Source organism: Eubalaena glacialis, chromosome 7 (assembly GCF_028564815.1).
Source record: "Eubalaena glacialis isolate mEubGla1 chromosome 7, mEubGla1.1.hap2.+ XY, whole genome shotgun sequence".
Taxonomy (NCBI): Eukaryota; Metazoa; Chordata; class Mammalia; order Artiodactyla; family Balaenidae; genus Eubalaena; species Eubalaena glacialis.
The window spans coordinates 35,325,535-35,343,538 of NC_083722.1; the positions used below are offsets into that span (position 1 = coordinate 35,325,535).

The window sequence follows — 18,004 nt, forward strand, 5'->3', positions numbered from 1 at the left end:
ATCAACCTCTTACAGCAGAGAGCGGGGCAAAACGAGGTGGAAAATGATCCCAGGTAAGGGTGGAGCAAATGGAGAACAAACAACTCAGAATTCTACTAATACAGATATCAAAGAGCATTCCTTTCCTGTAATGGGGCCAGGCAATATCTTGAAAGAAATAGTAACTCACAGGAGGAATTCATACTTATTAATTGTCCATTGCTGTGTAACAAGCTACCCCAAGTGTAGTGGCTTGAAACAAACATTTTCTCACACAGTTTCTGAGGATCAGGACTCTGGCAGTGGCCAGCAGTGTGGTTCTGGCTTGGGTATCCCATGAGATTGCAGTCAAGATACCCACAAGAGCTGCAGTCAAGCTTCAACTGGGGGTGGAGGGTCCGAGTCCAAGATGGCTCACTCACACGGCTGTTGGCTGGAGGCCTCAGTTCCTCACTGGCTGTTAGCAGGAGGTTTCTGTTTCTGGTCTTGTGGGCCTCTTCAAAGAGCTACTCACAACATGGTAACTGGATTCTCCCAGAGTGAGTGATTCAAGAGAGAACAAGGAGGAAGCCACTTGTCTTTCACAAACTGCCCCCAGAAGCCTAATACCATCACATTTGCCACATTCCATTTGCTAATGTTCCTAAATTCAGCCCACATTGAAGGGGAGGAGAACTAGGTTCCACCTTTTGAAGTGAGGAATATTAAAGAATTTATGCACTGATTTTGAACCACCATACACTCAGAAGGAGATTCGGAGGAGAAAGAGTTCAGAGTGATCTCACAGTAGTGATGAAGAGCCAGTGTACAAAAGGTCTGGGAAGGTCTCAGAAGAAGGTTCTCAATGCCTTCCCATGCCCTCCTCTTCTCCCACATGCTGAAGGTCCCAGGGCTCCCTGGTAGTTGGGGTGCTGTTGGGACCCATCCTTTTTGGCAATCCCTTCTCAATCTTCCCAACTCATTATTATACCTACCTCATTTCCCCTTATTGCTCTCAGCGACCTAGTCTTGGAAAGCAGCTAAGCTAATTTGATTTGAGGTATTCATGGTTTATAATGGACCCAAAAATCCCTCATGGGGATTACCTAATTCTAATAAAAGCTCGCCTGGAGGCTTAATGAACCCGATGTAATCAATCTCTCTAAGCTCTTTCATGTGGGGCAAGGATGGTTTTGGTGACCTAGTAAGGCACTCCTTGCTCCCAAACAATATCATAAAAGCAATAGAGCACTTGCTTATGCATTATATGATTTAATCCCAATAAAACTGAAGACCCGTTTATGATTCCTAACTGATGAGGAACCTGAACCAAACCAATAGAAAGTGACTAAATCGCAGAGGTTACACCTGAGGTGTGGGTTTGGTTCCCAGTGTGGGGCTCCTGCATTGAACTTGGTCTGCTAGGGAGGAACCCCCTGAAACCATCGTTTCAGTATGCAATGCAACCCACAGGGATGAATAAAGGGAAGAGTTGTCCAGGGGAGTAGAAGAACCTGGATGATACATTAAAGCACAAGGGGAAGTTTGTTCCCTTGGTAAGATGTTTATTGTTCACCAATATCTGCTTCCCCTCTCTGCCAGAAGGCTAAGCTTCTCTTCCCTTTGAAATTAGATGTGGCCACGTGACTTGCTTGAGCAGAGTGATGTGTGGCATTTCCAGGAAGAAGCTCTAACCACCGGTTTGCTCTTTTGCACACTCCTTCCCTCTTTACTTATTTGTTTATTTATTTACTTATTTTTAACATTTTTATTGGAGTATAATTGCTTCACAATGGTGTGTTAGTCTCTGCTGTATGACACAGTGAATCAGCTATCCATATACACATATCCCCATATCTCCTCCCTCTTGTGTCTCCCTCCCACCCTCCCTACCCCACCCCTCTAGATGGACACAAAGCACCGAGCTGATCTCACTGTGTTACGCGGCTGCTTCCCACTAGCTAGCTATTTTACATTTGGTAGTGTATATAAGTCCATGCCACTCTCTCACTTCGTCCCAGCTTACCCTTCCCCCTTGCCGTGTCCTCAAATCCATTCTCTACGTCTGCGTCTTTATTCCTGTCCTGCCCCTAGGTTCTTCAGAACCATTTTTTTTTCTTTTTTTAGATTCCATATATATGTGTTAGCATACGGTATTTGTTTTTCTCTTTCTGACTTACTTCACTCTGTATGACAGTCTCTAGGTCCATCCACCTCACTACAAATAACTCAATTTCATTTCTTCTTATGGCTGAGTAATATTCCATTGTATATATGTGCCACATCTTCTTTATCTATTCATCTGTCGATGGACACTTAGGTTGCTTCCATGTCCTGGCTATTGTAAATAGTGCTGCAATGAACTAACGTTCTCTGTGGATATTAGCTGCCTCATTAGCTTGGAGCTCAGAGTGAGGACAACACTGATGGGAAACAATTCCAAGCTAACCCTTGCTAGACATGTAACACACATGAGAAACATTTGTGGTTTTCAGCCATTGTGATGTTGGAGTTGTTTGTTATAACAGCACAATCTAGCCCAATCTGACTGACATAGACACCTTGTTGGAAAGGCAAGTCAAAGATGTAGAATGTACTATTTAATGCACATTTATTGGGAGGTTATTGTGCATTAAACACTAAACTAGGTGCTGTGATTACAGATGACTTAGATTTGACACCAACCCTCAGAGGGCTTATATTGCAGAAGGCATATAGGTAAATATGGCCCTTCATCACTATTGTGAGATGACTCTGAACACTTTCTCCTCCGAATCTCCTTCTGAGTATATGGTGGTTCAAAATCAGTGCATAAATTCTTAAATATTCCTCACTTCAAAAGGTGGAAGCTAGTTCCCCTCCCCTTCAATGTGGGCTGAATTTAGGAACATTAGCAAATGGAATGTGGCAAATGTGATGGTATTAGGCTTCTGGGGGCAGTTTGTGAAAGACAAGTGGCTTCCTCCTTGTTCTCTCTTGAATCACTCACTCTGGGAGAATCCAGTTACCATGTTGTGAGTAGCTCTTTGAAGAGGCCCACAAGACCAGAAACAGAAACCTCCTGCTAACAGCCAGTGAGGAACTGAGGCCTCCAGCCAACAGCCGTGTGAGTGAGCCATCTTGGACTCGGACCCTCCACCCCCAGTTGAAGCTTGACTGCAGCTCTTGTGGGTATCTTGACTGCAATCTCATGGGATACCCAAGCCAGAACCACACTGCTGGCCACTGCCAGAGTCCTGATCCTCAGAAACTGTGTGAGAAAATGTTTGTTTCAAGCCACTACACTTGGGGTAGCTTGTTACACAGCAATGGACAATTAATAAGTATGAATTCCTCCTGTGAGTTACTATTTCTTTCAAGATATTGCCTGGCCCCATTACAGGAAAGGAATGCTCTTTGATATCTGTATTAGTAGAATTCTGGGTTGTTTGTTCTCCATTTGCTCCACCCTTACCTGGGATCATTTTCCACCTCGTTTTGCCCCGCTCTCTGCTGTAAGAGGTTGATTCCATGGACTCCCTTGCCCTCGGGCTTCTGTTTGGTTTCTATCCATGGAAAACACTGGCAGGGGAGCAGAGGGCAGGATGAAAGAGAGGTCTGGACATCTACCCCTCTGACTCTGATTTCCCTGCCACCAGCCTAGGAGGCAAGGGATGATATTACACTTGACTTTATTCTACTCAAACCTGCAGAGGTGGAGTTCACTATGTTAAGGCCCATGTATTTAAAAGAAAGCAACTCCCTCTTTGTTCTTCCTTTGAATTAGAAAACAGCCTCTAATTCCCCGAAGACAATCAGATCCACTTACTCGAACCTGATTCTTCTGCAAGCAAAATCAAGTCCCACGGTCTGGATTATATGATTGCTGCTTATTAAATTATGTTGGGGTAATTATCGGGGTGGAGAAACGAAACAAAGAGTATCAAAGGCTGATATTTCTAGAAACACCTCAGAAGGTGTTTCCTGCTCGTTTGGGACACAGCCAAAATTGGCTGGGCTGAGAACACTGCATGTGACATGTTCCCTTCCTAGAGCAGTCAAGGAGGGGCAAGTGTCTGTGAATAAGACAGGTGCCAGACTGGGAAGAGGCCTGGCTTGGCAGCAGGAAGATCTGGCTGCCCGTCCTCACTGGCAAGTTCACTGCCTAACCTTGGTCAAATAACTTCTTCGATTTTCAAAAGTAAACTGGCCTGTCTTATCTACTACACAGGATGGTGGTTGTGAAAAATCAATTAAATAGGATTTTGCTGGATTATTAAATATAAGGTGAGGCACAGGGGCTTCCCTGGTGGCGCAGTGGCGTTACTCTGTTGTAATTACCACTGTCAACAAGGGTGAATCTAGGGTACTACGGGAGGGAGAAGTCCTTGAATCCTTTATCAGTCATGGAACCAGCAAGAAACAGCACACTTAGGTGGGGTTTTTGAAGGGACCATTTTTTGAGGTGTGGGCAGAGTTAGAGTGACCAGGGATGTTGAGGCATCCGTGACTATCAACAGAGGAAAGCCAAACCCACCCAACCTGAAGGGTAATGGCTAGAAATGGTGTTGTTCGACCTGCTTAGAGCTGGAGTCATGGTAGAAGGGCCATGCAACGCCAGGTATAGTTGTAGAAAAGCACAGTCAGTGCCAAGCAACAGCAAAACAGGCAGGAGAAATAAATACTCTGACTTCTCTTTCTGCTCTCTAATCTCCTGCCTGTGCCTCCTACTAGCCAGATCCACCTGGAAACCAGAGACAAGGGTGCCTGGGTGATGCCATCCAAGCAGTTGGTTGATGTCAATATCCTAGTCCCCAGAGCAGGGTGGGGAGGGTCAGGGAGTGGGCTGGAGAGGCAAATGGAGAACATCGTGAACAAGGTCCAAAAGAGGAGAAATTATAGGAATTGTTGAAACAGTATTTTCTAAAACTTTTAAAAATTTCATTGCTTAATTAAAATGCCTAAATTTGCAAAGAGAGTCCACAGCTACTGATGGAATGAGGAGGGATCTGAATGAGTATAGAAGGCTGGATACTTGAGGCTCCTATTATGAGAGAGAGGCAGTGACGGGCATGTGCCCAGAAAACCAATCCTGGATTGTTTTAAATGAAGGATTTATTTTTTAAAGAAGTTCTGGGTTCCAGAAAAATTAAGAAAAAGCTACACAGATTTCCCACATACTCCCTGCCTCCACACATGTACAGCCTTCTCGGCTATCAACATCCCGCACCAGGGTGGTACATTTGTTACAACTGATGAAACTACACTGACACAACACAACTACCCAAAGTTCATAGTTTACAATTGGGTTCATTCTTGGTGTTGTACATTCTGTGTGCTTGGACAAATGAATAATGATCTGTACCATCACTGTGGTATTACAAAGAATAGCTTCACTGTCCTAAAAATCCTATATGCTCCACCTATTCATCCCTCCCCACTAAGCCCTGGCAACCACTGATTTTTTTCCTGTCTCCATAGTTTTGCCTTTTCCAGAATGTCATATAATTGGAATCATACAGTAGGGAGCCTTTTCAGATTGGCGTCTTTCACTTAGTGATATGCATTTAAGGTTCCTCCATGTCTTTTCGTGGCTTGATGTCTCATTTCTTTTTAGCACTGAAATAATATTGCATTGTCTAGATGTACCGCAGTTTATTAACCCATTTACCTACTGAAGGACATCTTGGTTGTTTCCAAGTTTTGTCCTGGATCCTTTTGGATGGGGGGTGGGGGAGGGAAGACAGGCATCCAACTTAGCCATGGACAGAGCTTGAACAGTCCTCCATGGTCCTCGGGCCCTTTGCAAATAGACTTCTCTGAGGCCTGTCCTACTGTTTCAAATGTACTCAGACACACTCTCACCCCCTGCATGTATTGTCTGAACTTTGACTGAAATATACTAGCTGCCAAGTGTATATTAGGAAATAAGGATGTAGATCCTGGTCTTGAAGAATTGATAGACTAGTGGAAAGGAAAAGATAACTGACTACAACTGACTTGTACAAATGCAATGAGACTTTCAGAAAAGCTAGGATTTTAGCATCAGACTAAAGGTGAGTTTCCCATGATGTTATTCAGTGTTTGGTTCTTGCAATTCTGTGGTGATAGTTTTGGATACAACAGATAGGCCTATTTGAGCATAAGATTCTTAGTACATAGACTCATTACTGAGTGTGCATTCCATGAAAAACCTTAAAGACTATAGCTCTTTGTTTTTGAGAGAGAGAAAGGGACACCCCCCACCCTGCCCAATTCCTGATACATACTGAATCTTGACTCTAGGAATCATATTGTCCTGGGTTTAAACCCCAGTTTTGCCACCTATCAGCCAGGTGACTTTGGGAAAATTACCTAACCTCTCTAAGCTTCTGTCTCCTAAGTTGCAAAATTGACATTCTAGTAACTGTAGGATTATTGTAAGTATTAAGTGATGCTTAGCATGGTGTTTGGTGTGTAGGAAGCATTCCAAAGATGATATCCACTCATTTTATGACTTCTTGCTACCTACTTTCTTAAACAGAGAGGCCAAGATTGTTAGCTTCTTTTGGGGGCGCAGTTGGAGAAGTGCATCTTTTTTTTTTTTTTTTTTAGCTTTTTTGGTTAAAAAAAAGGCATGTGGGATCTCAGTTCCCCTACCAGAAATGGAACCCGCAGCCCCTGCAGTGGAAGTGCAGAGTGTTAACCACTGGACTGCCAAGGAAGTCCCTGGAGAAGTGTATCTTGAAGGAGGGAGCTGACCATCCTACAATCAGGGCCTAGACAACAGTGAAGGGAGTTAGGTAAGTCGTAAACATGCAGGATCAGTTATTGTTTTTATATAAAATGTTGATTTTTTTTCATTATGGATTTTTTTGCATTGATTCTATTTTTTTATTTATTTTTAAAATTTTTATTTATTTAACTTTTGGCTGTGTTGCATCTTCATTGCTGTGCAGGGGCTTTCTCTAGTTGCGGTGAGCTGGGGCTGCTCTTCATTGCAGTGTGCGGGCTTCTCATTGCAGTGGCTTCTCTTGCTGCAGAGCACAGGCTCTAGGTGCCCGGGCTTCAGTAGCGGTGGCATGCGGGCTCAGGAGTTGTGGCTCAGGAGTTGGGCTCTAGAGCGCAGGCTCAGTAGTTTTTGTTGCTCTGCGGCATGTGGCATCTTCCCGGACCAGTGCTTGAACCGTATGGCCTGCATTGGCAGGCAGATTCTTAACCACTGCGCCACCAGGGAAGTCCCTGACTTTTTAAAATATTGCATTAAAATATTATTTATCATGATAACCCACTTTTTTGGTACCTCCTTAAATTTCATTCACCTGGCCCTAAAGCACTTAGGTCGTGGTGTGACTGGCACAAAGTCCAGAGCTGCCAGTAGGAAAAGACTCAAGATCTTTGGGTGAGTTTGAACTTGTGCTTTGCAAGGCCTAGAACACTTAGCCTCCTGGGATAGGAGCAGAGGGTGTGGACTACAACTCCCAGAAGGCCGCGCGGCACGGCGCCCTCACCGATTGGCTGGTCTGGCCCCGCCCCCACCACGCCCCTGCCGCGAGGACCCGGGGCAGCGAGTACCGGGCTAACGTGCTCCCGAAGCCGGCTACCCAGTGTAGTCTCGCCCGGGCCGACAGGCTTCATGGCGGCCCAGCCAGTGTCCCGGATGCTGCGGCGGGTCCTGAGGTTCAGCGTCCGGAGCTGTAGCTCGGGCGCTCCGGTGACGCAGCCACACCCCGGGGAGCCCTCCCAACCTGCCGTGGAGGTGAGCCTCCCGCATCCACACTTTCCTGGGGGGGGGGGGTGGCCTGGCAGCTGCACTTTATGCCCAGAAGCACCCCGGCCCGTCCGCGGTAGCTGCTTCTGGGAGGGGTGTCCGCCTCTGCGAGGGACTCCTCAGCGCTTATTTAGGGGTGGGGAGGGGAGTGGAATGATGTTTTCTAGATAGACTGACCAGTCTCACCTGGTATCCCAACGAGGGGTGGCGGGGTGGGGCGCTCCTTGGGGCCTGGCTTAAAAACCTCCCTGCCCACCCATCCGTGCAACCCCCTTCCAGGTCTGAGTGACTCCCAGAGATGCGGGAGCAGGCGGCAGGACTCTGGGACCAATGAGATGTTATTAGTACCCCTTTCAGCCCTGCCTCACACCCAGCCTCTTCTTTAAACATTTTCCTCCCTGCCCCCCAGTGGAGGTTGTGTGTGATCAGGTGTTTTTGTGACACCCCACTTCATAGTGTGGCACTGACTAAAAATGTCACCTTGGTGCTGCCAGTAGTCAGTTGTCACTTTGTAGTCACAGGGCTGTGTGACCCGTCCTTCACTGACTCTTTTTGTTTCATCTTCATTTCCCTTAGGAGGGTTCAGTCTCTTTCTAGAGCAGAATGGAGTCAGGATCTGGGCTCTTGCAGGTTAGGGACTCTGCTATCTCTTTAGGGTTGGGATAGCCCCCCCTCAGTCCTTAACAGCATCTCAGAGGAGTTTCCGGCATAAGAAGTTTTAAATTTGTTTTGCCCATGTTGTCAGGGAATCATTTGGGGAGAAGCATCTTTTTCATTTGGTGACACCTTTTCTAGGCTGATCTGGTCATTCTTTTCCCACCTCCTGGCTCAGGGCTTCAAGTTCTGGGATTCATCAGATCATGCACCTGAGGGCGAGGGCCTCAGCCTAACTTGCTTTCCCCAGATCTGATCCCCCCTTCCCCCCACCCCCGGGTTCCTCAGATAAGCAGATCGCATTTCTGGGAGGTGGAGAAGGTTGTCAGTATCCTTGAACTCTGAACTTCGTGGAGGGAAAAATGGGAAAGCAAAGATGAGAGATCTTCAAAGAATTCAGGAAAAGGGAAGGTTCTTCTCCCCCTTGCCTCTAATTTACTTTGTGCCTTTCATCCTGTGCTAAGTGGCTTCATTCGTGGTCTCTCTCAGCCCTCACAATAAACCATGTGAAGTGAGTAGAGTTTGTATTTTCAGGTGAGGGTGCTCATGGAAGTTAACTTCCCCGGAGTCCCTGAGCTGTAAAGTAAGGGAACCTGAGCTCAAACTCTAACACTTGTGCTCCTGCTTCTTTTCTGCGGGGAGAGTAAAAGAGAGGCTGCTCTTACCCTTTCCTTTACACCATGAGGACAGGTAGAGTTAGCAGGTAAGAAGGTGGACTCAGAATGCCTCGGTTTGAATCCCAGCCCTACAACTTATTAGGTGTGTGAACTTGAGCAAGTCTTCTCGGTGCCTCAGTGTTCTCCTCTGTAAAATGGGAATAACAGTGTCTACTTCATAAGGTGGTTATAGGGCTTAAAGGAGTTAATATAATTTTTATATATATATATATATATACTTAGAGCAAAACCTGGCACATGTACGTGCTGTGCACGTGTATGGCACATGTTTGTTGTAATTATTATGCTTGCCGCCATTGCCACATACTGTGTCCCCTAAGTCCCCTCCCACCTGGACACTCAGGATAGTCATTCTGTCAACTATCTGATCACAGACCTCCCACCCTGGACATTCCCCACCAGGGTTATCCTCAGCAGACAGGTTGCTCCTTGGGTGCTGGGTGCTCCCCTGCCTTTCTCGGTACAGTGCTTACCCGGTGCTCTGCAGGCAGTAGAGTTAGCAGGTATTTTTTGGCTGTTTGAAACAGATCTGGTGAGGGTGCACGTGACAGAGCACTGGACAGGCACCCCCAAGCTTTCATGCTCGCTTTGCCCCTAGTTTGACGTGGCTCCTGGGCCTGTCTCTTCTCCTCTCTTCCTGTCTTTAAAACCAGTGGGATGGACTAGCTCATCTGTACACAGTGGGGGAGGGCACAGAATGTCCTTAGGAGAATCTCAGAGGTATGTTCAACCAATCCACCGAGCTTGCCAGTTGGCAGGAGCAGGGGTGGGGGCATCTGGAACCCCTGTCCTCCCTTCCCTTCCTGTAGGGTGCCTTTCCCCATACCCTACACGGGGCCCTGAGATCTGGTTTGGGATGGGAAGTGCTTGGAGAGACGGGGGAAAGCCCCTGGGTGTTGTCTGTGTGTCGGGGTGTAGGTGTGGGAGAGATGTGCAGTGAGGGGAGGGAGCTGGCTGTGAGGACAGTGGATGGGGGCATTGGGCTTGGTCCCGGGGCAGATCGAGGAGCTTCTGCAGGGGCAAAGGGGAGGCGGGTAGGGGAGACACAGCTCCCTCCGGCCTGGTTGGGGCAGCAGGACAGAGGGCTTCCCCCAGTTGCAAGCACTACACCCTTGTTTCTCCCTCTCAGGCTCCATGCAGGCTTTGTTGGGACGACAAGGGGCTGGCCTCAGGTCCTGGGCCTGCTTTCTTGGGGCAGGGGCAGGGGAAAGGATGACTCTGTGTCAGGCAAAGGCACCCAGCTGTTCAGGGGGCCGGAGAGAACACACGTGGGAGAGGTCTGTGCAGGAAGGGACTGGGTACATGAGGCGGGCCGGGGCGGGGCAGTCACACGCGGAAGGAGAGGAGACCTTTCAGGGGGCTGCCTGGACTTCCAACCTGCCCAGCTCCTCAACAGCTTTGTTTCAGCGAAGTGTGACTTATCCTTGCTGGGAGCCACAGGTGTGAAGGCCTCACACTTAGGGTGGGGCTGGAGGGGGAGCGGAGGTCAAGGCCTGGGGCTGGGCACTTTGCCAGGTCCCCTCATTTAATAGAGATTAATTTTGAGCCACCCTGGGTATACATCCTCCCAAAGAGCAGGTAAATCAGGGCCACTGATATTTGGGTTTGGCCTGTGCTCTTTTTCTCCTGCTCCCCTAGTGTCTACACTCCAGAGCTGTTTGGGGGTTGGCCTTTATCATTCAGATCAAAGGCCCAAGGTTAGTGAATATTAGAGAAGGCACTTTGAGGGCAGGGTCCTTCCTTTAACTAACTCCTTCCTACCACTCTTCCCCACTCCATCCCAGTCTGCACTGGGTTGGTAGACAAGATATAACCAGTAGCATGTGGTAGGCTGCCTAGTTCCTGGTTGTAGCACTAGTATCTGTGGTTCTTGGGAAGCTCAGACCTCACTTGTCCTGCTTTGAGTGGTGGGACAGCAGGTCTGAAACCCCAGCCTTGGGCCCTCTGCCATTGAGTAGGGCTTTGCAAGACGAGGGAAGCTGACAAGAGTGGGAAAACTAGTCGCAGCACACACACAGAGTGCCCCTCCATGGATACACGATGAATGGATGTTTGTAAGTAGGAGTTAGGTTAAGAGAATGGGAGCAGTCACTTCCTGAGCACCTACTGTGTGACAGGAGCTCCTCCAGTTGCGTTAGGTAGGATAATTGTCCACACTTTATGGACGAGGAAGCTAAGGCTTAGAGAACGGTAGGCGACTAGCTCTACAGCTAGCTGGGAACAGAGCCAGGCCTCTAATTCAAGTTTACCTGCTCCCAAAGCCTATGCTCAGAACCGCAGCCACCCCGGATTAAAATGGCACTGGGTCCTGGTGTGGCAGGGCCAGTGGTTCTCAGCCTAGGCTGCAGAACTGAACAGGGACGTTTCAGACAAACCACTAGGGCCCCATCCCAGAGAGCAGTTGAGTCCGCATCTTTGGGCTGGGGCTCTGGCATCAGCACGTCTTAGAAGGTCTTCAGGTGATTTTGATGTGTAACAAAAGCTGAGAACCACTGTACGAGGCTAAACCATTTTGACAGTAGAGACCAGCCTAGAAATGAATGGCAACCCCAGTGTAACTGGGTTTTCCACGCACCACCTTTCCCTCTGGATTAGGGGCCTGCCTGTCTGTTCATTGACACAGCGGTTTGACACCTGCTATGACACCGGGAAACAAGAGTCAGGCAGGAAGGCTTCCCACCCAGGGGAAACAGCCTGGTCCAGGCCGGGGCCGGGAAATACGAGCAGCTAAGGGTGTTCTGCCTCTGACATGTCCCAGCCCCTCCTGGGCAAGAGGCATTGCCGTCTAATCTGCCCAGTAATTCTCTCAGGATTCTGGGCTCCTTTGACCGGTGCTGATATTTTTTTCCTCCAGGGAGTTTAAAGGGAAGAAAAAAAATGGAAGAAGGAAAGTAGGGCATGCAGTGTTGGAGGAGAGAGGAGGCAGGTAATACCCAAGTGCGGAGTTTGCAATCCTGGCGGGGGCGGGGTGGGGGGGGAGAGAGAGAGAGAGAGAGAGAGTGTTTAGGAGGCTGCTACGTCAGTAGCTGCGTCAGCTACTGGCTGTACAGAGTCTGAATGAATCCAGATAAGGTTACTCCAGGTCTCAAAAGTGAAATCTGGCCTGCCCCTCCCATGGCCAGAACAGAGGGCCTAATTCCATTCTCCGGTTTCTGCTGAGTCATGCTCCTTGGTCCTCTCACTTGCTCCCTATTCCCGGCTTTATTTTGGCTCCTCCCTCACCCAGCCACCTCTCCCAGGATGTGAAGATTAGGGTGAGGAGGGCATCTTGGCAGGTGAGGAGGTGAGGTCTGGGGGGACTAACAAATCACTGACTTGTGAATAGCTGCTGATTCCCAGGTGTCAGCTCCTGGACTGTGGTGGCCGATGGGGATGGGACTCTTTTTTTTTTTTTAATAAATTTATTTTATTTATTTTTTTGGCTGCGTTTGGTCTTTGTTGCTGTGCGCGGGCTTTCTCTAGTTGCAGTGAGCGGGGGCTACTCTTCATTGCAGTGCGCGGGCTTCTCACTGCCGTGGCTTCTCTTGTTGCGGAGCACGGGCTCTAGGCGCATGGGCTTCAGTAGTTGCGGCGTGTGGACTCAGTAGTTGTGGCTCATGGGCTCTAGAGCACAGGCTCAGTAGTTGTGGTGCACGGGCTTAGTTGCTCCGCGGCGTGTGGGATCTTCCCGGACCAGGGCTCGAACCCGTGACCCCTGCATTGGCAGGCCGATTCTTAACCACTGCACCACCAGGGAAGTCCCAGGATGGGACACGTGATTCTGAAGCGTCCCTGCCCCACCCCCAAGGGTACTGGTGGAAAGGCTGTGGGGTGAGTAGGGAAGGAGGAACACTGTTGTTATTATTTCAGACTGCAGTTTAGAGAAATGACGGCTACTTTCTCGTCACGGGGCTGTGAGCAGGGTTTCTTAGAGGACGTGGGAAACTGGTCTTGGGGCGGGCAGAGCGAGGTCAGTTTTATGGACCCAGGAGAGTCATGAAGCACCCCCTGCTCTCTCTCGTATCCCTTCTACCTCCTGAGTCAGTCAGTGGCCCTTGACTGTACATTAGAATCACCTGGAGAGGTGAAAAACACAGCACCTGGAGATCTGAATTCAGCTGGTCTCCAGCAGAATTTTTTTCTTCAACTCCCCAGATGGTTCTAACATGTAGCCAGGGCTGAGAAGGTCTCTGAAGTAAATGTTTCTTCTTCCTGGACCTCAGGAGGGCTGGAGGCCTGCTTTCTTAGGTTACAAGATCATGAGAATCCTGGGTGTTTCCCTACCAGTGTCCTGACTAGCCCCGTCCTTTACAGCAAGACAACCTTAGCCCACAACTGTGTTCTTATTTAACAGCTGGGAGAGCAGGCCTGGAGGAGTTAGAGAACTTTCCCAGTGTGTCCCCAGTCCAGAATCTTATCCATAGACCTCACGGATGACCACCACAGTCATGATTTCTTTGTTCTAAAGATTCTAGAGAAATGACTTCTCCCCGCCCTATGTACCATCCCGTGTACCTTCTTGGACACACCCTATGCAACTAGGGGAAAGAATTTAGAACTTGGAATCAGAAGACCTGGATTTGAATCCTGGTTCTGCCAGGGGTGTTCTTGGACCCCATTCAAGAGTTCGTTATAATAATCCCTTTAGGTGTGGGGATGGAACAGAGAACATTCTTTGGAAACCTTAAGATGCCTTGCAAACGTTAACTTCTGTGGAGCAGTTATCTCATCAACATGTCATGACCCAGGGCTGTGTTCTAAATTGGGGGGGTGGGGAAGGGGGGAGAGAGCAAGCTAGTTCAGATTTAGGAAAGGGTGAGATTGGCTGCCTCCTTTCTCTCCCCAGGATGAGTTTGGGCCTTGCGGGGAGCCTCGGGCAATCTCCTCCCCTTATACCCCAAACAGTGGGCCCTTAATCCTTTCTTCTGGCTATGGGTGGGTGAAGGATAAGGACTAAACTGGGCACGGGGTTAGTGTGGTGGCCATCCTGGCACCTCCATTCTCTCTTCCTGGGGGCTGGTGGCCTCATTCCCTCTGCAGGTCCCCCTAGTGTGCTGTCCTCCCCGCAAGGCCTTCTGTGGGAGGGGAGCCTTCCCCGTGGGTTTACCCTCCCCAGCTGGGCGTGGCCCCCGGCTGCTCCTGGGGGTGTGGCCTGTTGGGTCCTCCTGCGTGGTGAGGAGGCCCCAGAGAGCCCCCCATCCCCAAGGGGGAGGCAGCTTGTGTGACACCCCCTCCCTCACAGTGAGTGACTTTGTTTCGAGCTCAAGGTAAGGAATGGGAGGCCTGGGTTGGACAAGTGGCTTCCGTGTCCCAGGCCACCTTCCCTCTCAGCTACCTGCTGTCTCCCTCCTCCTTTCTGGACGTGCTTGTCTGGTGGCATGATTGCCAGGTGCCAAATGGTACCTGCCCTCCCAGTGACCCATCCAAGAGATGCTAGAGATGGCTGTTCCCAGATAGGCTTCCTTTGAGGGAGGGGTAACAGGGAGGAGGTGGGGGCCGGCTGGGGCTTAGTGCCCTTCCCTCTGCCTTGCTGCCCAGCCGGTAGGCAGCTGCACCCCTGCAGGGGTCCTCCACCCTGGGGCTGAGTGTAGGACCTTGGAGGGGCAGGTCCTTCCCTCCAGGCCTGTTTCCCAACCTGTGAATAAGAGGAGAATACCAGACCCCCAGGACTGCGGAGCCCATGTGGATGGAAAGGCTAGCAGTGTGCACGGGTGTCAGAGAGGAGGGAGGGGATGGTCGAGGGGAGAAGGCTTGCTCTCCCCAGGTGGGCTCTCCTCGCACCTCTCCCCCAGCCCCTGTTGTCGCAGGTGCCGTCCGGACGGAGGCGGTTCCTGAGGGAGCATGCAGCCCCCTTCTCTGCCTTCCTCACCGACAGCTTCGGCCGGCGTCACAGCTACCTGCGGATCTCCCTCACTGAGAAGTGCAACCTCAGATGTGAGTCGCCCTCCTGGGCTCCTGTCCCTCTGCTGCAGTAGCCCCTGAAATCACCCCCTGTCTAGGAATCCTTCTCAATCCTCCCCATTCCTCTTTCTAGAAAACTCCACCTGCCCTTCTTCCTTGCTTGCCAGGTGGGGTTCAGGGGCAAGGTAGGGGTCAAGGGTGAGTTTTATGATCCTGGAAGCTGGGTTCTACTTGGGATTAGGTTGGAGAACAGAATTGCTGTTGGGTTTAGGATTGAGGTTGGCCTGGGATCTCCCACTCTTCGGGGCTCTTTCCCCTCCCTCCTGTTTCCTTGCGGTCCCCACGGTTCAGGACGTGGCATGGGGACTGCTGGACGATGTAAACAAGTGAGATAGGCAGCAGTGCCAGCTATAAAGACACCCTAACCCCAGTCCATTGAGACGAGTTGTCTGGGACCAGGCTAGTACACAGAGTCCTTGTTTCATAACCCCACGCGGAGTGCTCTGGGCCAGATCCACTGCTGGAGGGACTTCCGAAGTGTGTTTGTCCATCTGTCCTGCCTTCCTTCCCTCCCTCCTTCTCTTCTTCCTTCCTTTCTCTCACTGTAGCTCACAGTAAGAAATATATTTACTTCATGGCCCAGTAAATACATGCATGTGTAGTAAATGTTTAACCAAACAATATTCATTACGTGCAGTACCGATGTTCTGATGTTGTTACCTAATCTGTTCCATCTTAAAAGACCAATTCTGGACCCTTCACTGATTTGACTGAATGAGCCCCTAGCGGATCCTGACCACTGGTACTGATTAAACCCGTACCATGGGATCTGATGGGAGGAGGTGGTGCCCCCCTCACCGGCCAGGGCTCGCCTCATTTATCCCCTTCTGCTACCTCGCTCTAAACAGGCGGTACCTCAGTTTTCCAGCCTGTGAAATGGGACTGATGATCACCTGAAGGAGATAGACTGGGTGTGAGAACATGTGTAGCCACAGAGGAGAGCAGCTTTGCCCAGGCCAGGGAGCACCTCCCAGCCTCCTTCACCTTAGGACACACAGAGAAGGGTCCCTGTTTGTCAAAACCAGATGAAATGAAGGAGGTGAACGATGGCAGAAGGAATGGGCCCAGGGCCCTGGCCTTCCAGGCAGACCCCACCCAGCGGCCCCTCGCTGAGGGGCCAGTGTCTCGGCCTGCCCTACCTCCAGCCAGGCTGAGCTGTCAGCCTCATTTATCATCTTTAAGCCCTGAGGGACAGCAAGGCCAGTTGGGGAAAGGGTGTTAAATTCTGTAGGTGAGAGTGGTGAGCCCCAAAGAGAATCTGGCCTAGGGTTTGTGCCACCTCAGACTTGGCCGGGTCTTTCCTCATGGCTGGGGAGGGGTTCAGGAGACACTTGTGGCCTGGTGGGGGAGTTGGGGACTGGCGACATCGCAACCTGATCGCTGCAGTCACTTCCTTCCTCCACGTCCCCTCCCTCCCCTCAGGTCAATACTGCATGCCCGAGGACGGTGTCCCTCTGACCCCCAAGGCAGACCTGCTGACCACAGAGGAGATCCTAACCCTGGCCCGCCTCTTTGTGAAAGAAGGCGTAGACAAGATCCGACTCACGGGCGGGGAGCCGCTCATTCGGCCGGACGTGGTGGACATCGTGGGTGAGTTGGCAAAAGTTGCCACCACCTCTCCCAGCTCGTGCCTCATCCAGCTGGACTCCAATATTAACATCAGAAGCTAACACTCCTTTCGGGCGTTATGCTCACAGAGTCCTACGCCTTCTGAGAGAGGTACCATTATTATTCCCATTTTGTAAAGAATTGAGGCACAAAGAAGTACAATAACTTGCCCAAGGTGACAAAGCTAGTAAGTGCCAGAGCCCAAGTGGTTTGATGTCAAATTTAGACTAAAGTCCTCACCAGGGCTTGGAGGCCCGCGTGATCTGGTTCCCGTCAACCGCAGAGACCTCTCTCCTGCCACTTGGCCTCCATCCTCCCCTCCATTCACGCTGCCGGGGCTTTGCACATGCTGTTCCCTTTGCCAGGAACACAGGGCTCCCTGCCTGCCTCATTCAGGGGTCTGCTCCAGTGTCATCTCCTTGGGGAGGCCTCCTTGGCCGCTCTGTCTAAATTCCCCCTCACATACCCCAGTTGCTCTGTCTCCCAGGAGTTGGCACAGTACAGCCCATGGGCCAAAACCGGGCCACCACCTGTGGGTGTGCGACCTGCAAGCTAAGATTAGTTTCTATATTTCTAAATGATTGAAAAAGAAAAATGAATAACATTTGTGGCGCTTGAAAATTATATGAAATTTTAAATTCACTGTCCATTAATAAAGTTTTATTGGCACATAGCCACACGCACTCATTTACGTATCTCCCCTGTTGCAGAGCTAAGTTGCCACAAAGACCATATGGCCAGCAAAGCCAAAAGTGTTCACTGTCTGGCCTTTTAACAGAAAAAGTGTGGCAATCCTACTCTACCACGTGGTGTTATTTGGTTGGTTTTTGTCTGTCTTCTTATTAACTAGCATGAGAGCTCTCACGGAGCTGGGCAGGTTCTGTTCACAGCTGTGTTTCGAGCACCTAGGGAAGCGCCTGACACACAGTTGGGGCTCACTGGTGTTTGCTGGATGAGTGAAGGTGGTTCAAAATACGATCTCTGAAGGATGACGTGTCCACGTGTGAATCTCAGCTGCACCTCATACTAGTAGTATATCTTGAGCAACTTTTAAAGTCCGTCCTAAGCCTTCAGACAGAGAGGGTAACCTACCTTATAGGGTGGACCTTGGGAGGAAATGAGAAGGAAATGCCCAGCTAGTGGCGAGTGCTGTGTGTGGCCCAGGAGAGCCTCTCGCCGTATGCTGGTTCTAAGCCCCGAGGTCAGGCAGAGACCATGAGCATTTAATTGTAAAAGATGGAATCCGAGGAAAATAAGTTTCCATGTTCTTGACTGCTGAGGCCCCGGCTCCAGCTGCTCCGGGTGGGATCTCCCAGCCCCCAGCTCTCTGCCTCACTTGCTGGTTCAGTAAACGTTCTCTGGAACGCCGCCTTATGTGCCCAGCACTGTGCTGGCGTCGGAGGGGAGTGAGCCGCAGGCCCTGCCTTCAGGGACCCCC

The 18,004-nt window shown here is 50.1% G+C and overlaps 1 protein-coding gene across 8 annotated transcripts in view; it reads left to right on the forward strand.

The window, feature by feature from the left end:
• The first annotated feature begins 7,474 nt into the window (after positions 1 to 7,474).
• Positions 7,475 to 18,004, forward strand: part of MOCS1 (molybdenum cofactor synthesis 1) — a 42,961-nt gene continuing 32,431 nt past the window's right edge. For 4 of the 8 annotated variants that reach the window (XM_061196265.1, XM_061196268.1, XM_061196271.1 and 1 more), the window contains exons 1-3: positions 7,475 to 7,675; positions 14,790 to 14,931; positions 16,381 to 16,548. In XM_061196265.1, the coding sequence (XP_061052248.1) occupies positions 7,553 to 7,675; positions 14,790 to 14,931; positions 16,381 to 16,548 (433 nt within the window). In that variant the 5' untranslated portion in view covers positions 7,475 to 7,552. The remainder of the gene's footprint in view (positions 7,676 to 14,789; positions 14,932 to 16,380; positions 16,549 to 18,004) is intronic. The other 4 variants (XM_061196266.1, XM_061196269.1, XM_061196273.1 and 1 more) reach the window with 2 other exon arrangements.